Genomic DNA, 9,358 nt, shown 5'->3' with positions numbered 1-9,358 from the left:
CGAATTCAATTGAATTGAATATAATGGGAAGTGTTTTCAGAACTGGTTAAATTTATTCAGGAATCTTACAGATTTAATTCAAAACAAAAATAAATCAATTCAAATTTATTTTTGGAACGCTTTTAACAATGGATATAGACATACAAATAAATCATTCATCATAACAGAGTGTCAGGACTTTTCGCCATATGCCTTTGTTTACGTTTCTCGTCACGTGTTTGCCCCGCCTTTGTCTGCCCCGCCTTTGTCTGCCCCTCCCTGTCTCCACACCTGTTCCTAATCGTGTCTCATTGTCTTTTGTATTTAACTGTGCCCCGTTGCCTTGTGCAGCGCGGAATCAACTGTTGTCTTTGTCTGGTCTAGTCTGTGTTATGTTTCATGTTTTTCGTTATTTAACCCTGTTTAGTTTGCTATCCTGCGTTTGGGTCCCTTTTATCCTGCGTCCGTGACACAGAGCAAGAAAGATGTATAAAAATAAATAAACAGACTTGTAATAAACTCAAAATAAACATTGTACACATTTCTAGTCTCGAGTGATGTAGCTAACGTGTCGGACACCAGGCTGAAATTTCAATCTCAATTTTTTTCTCTCAGCGTTTAGAGTTATATATGTTATAGTGACAGAGTTCATATGTAATTGACTTTTTTTTAAGCAGTCTGTTTTGTTGTGTCCATGTTCAGCATTGAATTTCTTTGCAATGTCACACACATAGTGGTGGTTATTGGATTATATGAAAGTAGACACTCTGGGACTTAAGAAATTGGGACTACTAGGGACAATGTGTTTGTAGAAAAGTTCCAAAAAAAACTTTTTTTCTTTCTTTTTTTATAATCTTTAAAGTTAATGGTGATATCAACGCCATCTCTGCTCTCTGAGATGCTTGTTGATTAGCAACAGCTATTCACATCAGTTTGAATCGGAATCCAATCTGAGATATTTGTAGCATGAAACAGATCCACAAGAATTTGTTACACTCTGTGTTTACATAGAAGAAACATGTCAAAATGTCACCAAATGAAATGTTTTCCCAGGTCACCAAACATATGATTAAGTAATGCTTGTATTGTACATTGCCATCTCATCATAGCGGATGGCTTGTTCATTATTAATTTCATGCAAATGGGAATTGAAATGAAAAGGCCTGACATGCCAAGCCAACAGGCAGTACAGTTTGTAGCACCGGTTCTAATGTCTTCATTGTGCAAGCAGGCCAATAATGAGTTTCATTGAACCCTCGCAGTGTTAAACGGACACTTCACCCACAGAAAATGGCTAATATGGGTAAGTATGTGAATCAAAAACTAGCAAGGATGGGGGAGGGGTGGTGTTGGTGGTGGTGGTGGTGCTGTTATTATGATCTAATTTGCATATCCTTAATGTTTGCCCGTGTTAAGGAATCATTTAAAACCCATTAGAGTTAAGCATCATGGGGCGAGTATCCCAAAGGCGTCATAGCACAGAGATTATTTGAAGTGAAGATCTTCAGATTGTCTGTATGACACGCAAAGCTTCTATTGCTGGAGGTTTGCTCTTTCAGGACGAGCTGAGAGGGTGTGTGTGTGTGTGTGTGTGTGAGAGAGTGTGTGTGCGTTTTACCTTGCCGTGCATGAGCAACCTGAGGGTGAGAGTGACGTTCATGCCCCCGTCTCCGAAATCCTGCTCACAGTTCATTCTGGATGTGGAGTCCGTCGCAGGGAGTCGCATGAAAGAATCTCTAAAAATAATGGAGCTGTTCAAGGTGATGAACTGATGAACTGCCTTTTTTTTCCCTCCTGTTCTCTTTCAATTCTGGAACACAAGACACAAACAGCAAAACACATCAGATGATTCCCGACAAGCATTCATGTCCTTTAAGGTTTCTAAAAGTGAAAACGTAATAAAAATAATGAAGCTTTATGTCCTCAGTATTAGAGAGCAAGGTGCCGAAAAATATAACAACAATAATAATATCATTGTAGTTGTCTAAACATTTCTAATTTTTATTTTTAACCGTGTATATGGGTACGTAAAACGGTGATATTAAATTAAGATTAAATACAATGATTTAATCTTAAAAGGGAAAAATAAATAAATATTTAATAGCTGCAAAAATAAATCATTTAATCCTTCATGAAATTAAAACAAATAAACGATGAACACTGACAATGCAACATGTAAAAAAAACCCCAAACATTTTATTCAATATCTAAAAAGATTAATTATTTAAGACTATAAATAATAGAATAATTCTGTAAATAATTAAATGTTTTATTTAAGATCAAGAAGAATAAATTATTTAACACTAGAGGAGGAAAAGTACGATTTTTTTTATAATAATGATTTTTTTAACAGTGAAATGAGGGAAAAACTAACAAAAATGTGTAAAACAAAAAGCGTATAGCTCTAAAAAGAAGGGAAATGTTGTCTACTTATATAAACAACATTTTATTTAATGTCTAGAAAAAACATTTAATTTTATCAAAGATATGAGGACAGCAAACTCATTTTGTTCCATATCTTCAAAAGGATATGAAAGAAAGATTCAAAAAACAGACATTTTAAATCTGTAAACATGAAACAGAAAAAAATGATTTAACACTGAAAATGAGGATAAATTTGTTAAATATTTTAGTTAATATTTACAAAAAATGTACCATGGACAAAAGGGGGAAATATCATATCATATCAAATATCAGATTATTACAAAAAAAAAGAAAACAAAAAATCATGACTCTGTGGTGACCTCTTTTGAATTAGCGAGCATGCTGCATGTTATTCTGTTTAGCTATAAATTTTACATTGTTTCAACGTGTGTGTGTGTGTGTGTGTGTGTGTGTGTGTGTGTGTGTGCCTGTGTAATATCTACGTATCTAACAAAAATGGCAACCTTTTCAAAGTCGACCTGTCAATCATTTGTTTTTATTTTGCATAACAAAGTTTTGTTTTTTTTTTGTCCGGGACAAACGTCTCTGTTTACGTGGCTGGTTGTGTTTCATGATTTGTCCTGGACTCGTGAGCTCGGACATTTCTGAGCAGCTGTTGGAGCAGTCAAATGTCTCATTTGCAAAAGAAATAAGGAGGCAAATGAGAAGAGAAAGAGGCTGGTCTTGAGGTTGATTAAGAGAAATTCGTATGTAAGTGAGAGAGAAAATACGCAGCAGCACAACAACAAAGACTTTCCTTCCAATCCATTTTACCTGTGCGGACCAATTCTACCCACTTAATCCATCAAATATTTGATTTCAGTCTACATTGGATCCTGAAATGAGGTCATAATTTAAGGTTCAATCGCCAAGTCGGAAGCTTAGGGGGAGAATTGCATAAGCTCCTGGCTTCCCGAGTGGGTTGAATATTGGAAGAAAACTGCATGAAGAGAAAAAAAAATACTCTACAGACATCACACATGATATGACATTTCTAATCCTTTTTACCGTTAATTTTTAATAATCAGAATTGTCCTTTGATGAATCCGGTGTAAGCCTCCGGTCCAAGGAAAAAGCTCCCAATGTGAAAAGTACTTGTCATTTCACATGTCTCTCAAGTCTGGAGTTTGGGTCATGTAGCTACATCGTATTTTTGGAATTTTGAATCAAACGTCGGTACAGAAAAGATAATAAGATATTGTGTGAGATGGGGAGATTGTGTTTTTTTTTTTTTTTTGATTACTTCATTAAAAGAATCTTTGAGATTTGTTCTCCTGTTCAAAGCCATTGGAAACGTGCCAGTAATGTCGTTATCTCTTCATTACTAAGTTCTGACGAGAACAACAATACAGCACCGACCAGCAAATCATCACTCGACTAGACTCCATTAAGTGCTTCAGTGGATCTCAAGCATCTCATAACCTTTCAGTCATTAAACAGAATCTCAGGAATTCATTCGACTGCCATTTATTAAAGGCTACCTGTCCTCTTATGGTACATGTCCCTTTTGAAGCTGACTAAATTTGGCTAAATTTAGAAACTAAAGTTCACCTGCTGCCTTAACTCTTTTTCCCCAGAGACCAAAAAATATATTTTGTGCCTGTTTGGTTGTGTCCATGTTGACCATTAAGTGTCTTTGTCATGTCACACACAGCGGTGGTTAACATGAAGCTCATATCGTCGCTGTCGGGCGGAAACCTCGTATGTCCAAATTTGGTCAATTTCATATTTTTTCACATATCGATGCTATTGGTCAGTCCCCATGTGGGTCTGTTATTTTTACAAGTTATTAACCAATCTAAAGTCTTGAAAATAGCTTGAGCACAAATCTCATAACTCCATTGGACACTTCAACTGTCCACCTCTTCCTCACTCCGCGGGAGAGCTTCGCGGCATATTTCTTCTCAAGAAGAGTCGCAACGAATCAACACGTCTTCTGAGGTAAATGTCTTCAAATCACTGGGCTCAAAGAAAAAAAAATCTTGACCCTCGCTAGTTCTGGTGCTCGTCTGAGGACAGGAATTTAGCGCAAGACAATCCACTGCAACGCGGACTAAACCCTGTGCACTGCAGATAAGGTACGGCGTTTTTTTAATTTCCTGAAAAATAACAGTTTTGGAGATATGAGGATTCCGCCCCTAGCAACGATATGATAGTAGACACTAAGAGAGTTAAGAGAGATTTTTAAACCATCTCACACTGAATGTCAACAGTGTCATGACTCATTTTATTTAAGACCTGCAGTGATAAAATAATTAGTTTATACTGATTTGAAAATGTCCCATAAGTTGCTGAGCACCAGTGTGACATTAGGATTCCTTCTTCTTCTTCTTCTTCTTAATCTTCATCTTCTTCTTAGTATTATTATCATTTCTGCTCTCAGAAACATCACCACAGGTTAATTGCAGGTGTCGTGTTTATTTCTGCTTGCTAACTGGTCGAAGCAGGCGTGTTATGGGATCACCACATTTCCATATGAGTGACATTTCGAGGTAGAGGTGAGACTAAAGACGAAAAAGCAGGACACAATTTGTGACGGGACCCGAAATGAAAAGATGAGCGCATCTCTCGCGAAGCGTCTTCGCTAACGAGGCTGGCTTGTCTGAATCCGCTGGTACGGGGTGTTAATAATCTCTCACTCGACCAGTCGTGCCTGGACGTGGAGACATATTCAGTCATTTGGGTATAGCCCTCATTTCTACCGTCTGTTTCTTTCTTCCTCTCAACAAAGTCTCCCAGACCAATTAAACAGACGTTTTTGAGTGGACGATTGTATGACGAGACTAAAACACAGCACCCAGTGATTATATCCAGACAGTTCCGTCCAGAGAGAACCGGCTGGATGTCTTTCAGTATCTCTAATTCACGAAGCTCCTGTGCTGTTACTTTGTTTAGAAACACAGAAGAACCAAAGGAAGGAATAAAAGGACTTTTCAGTGGTCCGCTGTGACCCGAGGATGAGACTCAGACTGTGGCATGTAGGATAGTAAACCTATCAGGTACATATAAAATTTGGACTGAACTCATTAACCTTTTTTACAGGTACACTGGTTCTGCCGGCTGAATGTAAATCGACTTATCTGACATTTTTAATCACAATAAACATTGCCACAAGTCTGATATAAACAGAGTCAGGACAATTGGGTTTTATTGTGAGGCGTTCATTAACTTTATTGCGATCATTTTAGAAGGTAACACCTTCAAATTTAAGGCGCTTATGAACAACCATCTAATTTTGGGGCATATCAGAGAGTAAAAATCTGTTTTTGTTTTCTATAAATACATTGTCCTAGTAGGTTAGGTAAGAACAAAAACACTTAGGAATAACTACATCATCTTAAATCCCTGAGAGTCTAATTTTATATGAGTCATTAATCACCACTGTGGAGTGTGACGACGAAGAAATTCAGTGCCGAACATGGACCCACCCTCTGAGGGTCCTGATGACGAAATACTACACAGTTCATGAGGTAGTTTTTAAGCTATGACACAGGTGCATGTTTTTTCTAGCACATTTATACTATTTGTTCAGCCTCTTCTTTGTTTGTGAATCCCCTCAAAGCACAGCTCACATTACACACTCGACCACTCAAGGCCGCACGCTGTAATGTGGCAAGTTTAACCCCCACAATAGTGTATTCCACCTCCACACTGCTGTTACAAGAGATCTCGACTTCTAAAGAGGACGGGGGGGGGACAGGGCAAACGGGTCTATTTTCCGACTAAGTATTTTTATATACCGTCGTCTTAGTTTTCTCACAAACACAATGAGAGGACACCAGGTTCAGACAGCCATGATGTGAAGAGACTGCAATGTTTGACAAGCCGATTCTTCTCCAGTCAAGGAAGGGGTGGCGGGATTAATTTCGGTGACTTGGCGGCGCGAACGAGAAGAATCTGTCACATACGTCCTTCAGCACGTGCGCCGGAATTTCTATTAGGAGCCGCTGCGTTTTATCACAGCGGAAATGAATAATTGAATGGCTTTCAGATGCAGAGCTGGACAGGGTTAAAATCCTCACATAGTTACCGTGCCACACATATACAAGCACTTCTATGCACACTTGGGTTCCTCTTTCAAAGCGATGACCCTCGTATGTGACAGATTCATGGGCTCGCTCTTGGGTTGAGTGTTCGGATGGTCGTCATTCCGGCTAACGATCAGGCCTCTGTGCTTAAGTTTTAGCCTTGGGCTTGTCAGTGCTTGGTGGGACGATACGAGTGTAACCTCACTGCTATGGCTTTAGTCAAATGCTTTAGAAACTGAACAGCTCTTCTGATCTAATCCATTGATGCCATGAAATTCTGATGTTTACTGATATAGTACAGTAAAAATAAGGCAGAAACTGACATACAGTAAAGCACAGCTCTGTTACTCCTCTGAGGTTTCATTTAACTTGATGACTAAAGCTTTCAGAGAATGGTGTGGGTTTGATATCATCTATCAGCAGACACTCAGAGCAACTACGTATATATCCAGTGTCGCTAGTGTCAGGATTTTAGATCCCTTAATTAGATGAATTAAAAAAAAAGTCTTCGGTGCAAACCTTAGTGATTGTAAAAAAAAAAAACAAACAAAAAAAAAACAATCAGTGATCACAATTGTTCTCAACATCCTATCATTAATCATAATTGTTTGCAATGACACTGAACGCCATTGATCCCGCCATGTTCAGTGTGAACACACTACAGCTCTACGTCTCACGGCATTTATCCTACAGAATGGTGTGGAAGAGCGCATTTGGTACAGTATGTATGAGAAGCACCTTTCACAAGCTACCTGTGTGGATTTCTTCTAGGTTCTATAGTTTCCTCCTCCTCCTAAAACATGCATGTAGAAGGTTCACCAGCTCTACATTGCCTGTATAGGATAACGAGTGTGTGAACGGTGACCTGCGATGGACAGACATACCACCCAGGGTGTATTTCTGCTTCTCACCTCGAATTCCCAGATCCACCATCATTATGTTTACTACAGATGAATGAATGAAATAAAATGATGTGGTTTTGAGGTGAAGCGGGCTTAACACTACCACTTTTGCGTCCTTTTCTGTTCACATAATTTATTCATCCATTCATTCATTCATTTTCTACCGCTTATCCGAACTTCTCGGGTCACGGGGAGCCTGTGCCTATCTCAGGCGTCATCGGGCATCAAGGCAGGATACACCCTGGACGGAGTGCCAACCCATCGCAGGGCACACACACACACTCTCATTCACTCACGCAATCACACACTACGGACAATTTTCCAGAGATGCCAATCAACCTACCATGCATGTCTTTGAACCGGGGGAGGAAACCGGAGTACCCGGAGGAAACCCCCGAGGCACGGGGAGAACATGCAAACTCCACACACACAAGGCGGAGGCGGGAATCGAACCCCCAACCCTGGAGGTGTGAGGCGAACGTACTAACCACTAAGCCACCGTGCCCCCCCTGTTCCCATAATATTCATCTAAATTGATTTCTTTAGGCATGAGCTTTTTCAGTACAACAACCAGCGGTTATGCAGATCGCTTCTGCCCGGTGGTGATGTAATGGTGACGGCTGAGCGAGTTAACTAAACTTGCACACACACGCACATAGAAAGCAATGCTGTTCTGCCTTCGCCAGGCATTGACAAAGCAAACAGAAAAGGAAAGAAAGAGCTTTGTTCCTCCCAACACCCACCCTCCCTTCCCTTGTGTGCGTGTGATCACTGTAATTACTTTGACTGTAATTGTAGGGGTAAAACTGAGGTCTATTTCCTGGAAACTGTGAACTGCATGTGTGTGTGTGTGTAGATGGTGTGTTTGATCCTAGTGTGACAAGCATGAAACTTTCAGACGCTGTTTCCTCTCCTCTAGTACTCTTTTATGACAAGTGCACTGACTTATCAACAACTTCCCACAGTGCATATAACAGATCTGTCTCTTATCTGTTTGTATTCGAGACAGGATCAGATATTTCTTTTACATACTCATCCCCCATTCGATGGAAAATAAGTTTTTTTTGAAAACGTCCTCATAAACATATAGTAAGTGGTGAAATCTTAGTGTTTTTAGTGAGGGTTAAGGGTCTTGCACAGCGGCAAAGCAGTTGCAGCTTGATGGACGTGGGATTTGAGCTCTTAACCTTCCGGTCAGTACTCCAATGCCTTAACCGCTAAGCTACCACATCCCCTCATAGTTCGTCCCTATTGATAATCTGTACTGCAACATTTTAAAGGTCAGTAGATGCACCATCATCCACCATCCACCGGGCGAGTCCACGTCATCGTAACACATCCAAGAAACACACTCATTACACTGTCTGAATCTTTGAACAGGATTATCATAATGGTGACTTCAGATTTTACCCATATGAGGATGAGGTTCTCCTTTGAGTCTGGTTCCTCTCAAGGTTTCTTCCTTTACCATCTAAGGGAGTTTTTCCTTGCCACTGCTGCCTGAGTCACCTCAGACTTGCTCATTGGGGATAAATACATACACATTGTGATCTAAGTATATCTCTATTTATCTATTATATCTCTCACTCACTCATTTTCTACCGCTATCTCAGGCGTCATTGGGCATCAAGGCAGGATACACCCTGGACAGAGTGCCAACCCATCGCAGGGCACACACACACTCTCATTCTATTATATCTAATATTCTTTATATTATTCTTTATATTAACCTTTTGTTCTATGTTTATGTTCTACAAAGCTGCTTTGAGACAACGTCAATTGTAAAAAGCGCTATACAAATAAACTTGAATTGAATTAAATTGAATTGAATTGAACAGATAGCTCGCTGAATCCGGTGTATAGAATCGTGGGTTGAACTTCATAGCGAAACTGAACTGCTTGATGCTTTTTGGAAGCTGTGGAAATATTAACTCTCTCCCTCGCCGGGTTCACACGGCCGACTCGGAGGAAACAACGGCTGGATAAAACGAGCTACGGAGTGGGAGTGACAGTCAAATGACACCA

General features: G+C 39.8%; 1 protein-coding gene across 5 annotated transcripts in view; it reads right to left on the bottom strand.

Moving 5' to 3' along the window:
* The window catches only part of pcbp4 (poly(rC) binding protein 4), a 91,158-nt gene that overhangs the window by 47,040 nt on the left and 34,760 nt on the right, over nucleotides 1-9,358 (bottom strand). For all 5 annotated transcript variants that reach the window (XM_060858472.1, XM_060858473.1, XM_060858474.1 and 2 more), the window contains exon 2: nucleotides 1,598-1,789. In XM_060858472.1, the coding sequence (XP_060714455.1) occupies nucleotides 1,598-1,705 (108 nt within the window). In that variant the 5' untranslated portion in view covers nucleotides 1,706-1,789. The remainder of the gene's footprint in view (nucleotides 1-1,597; nucleotides 1,790-9,358) is intronic.

This window comes from Tachysurus vachellii, chromosome 22 (assembly GCF_030014155.1).
Source record: "Tachysurus vachellii isolate PV-2020 chromosome 22, HZAU_Pvac_v1, whole genome shotgun sequence".
Lineage (NCBI taxonomy): Eukaryota > Metazoa > Chordata > Actinopteri > Siluriformes > Bagridae > Tachysurus > Tachysurus vachellii.
Note: the sequence above shows the minus strand (reverse complement) of the source record. Positions and strands in the feature narration are given on the sequence as shown.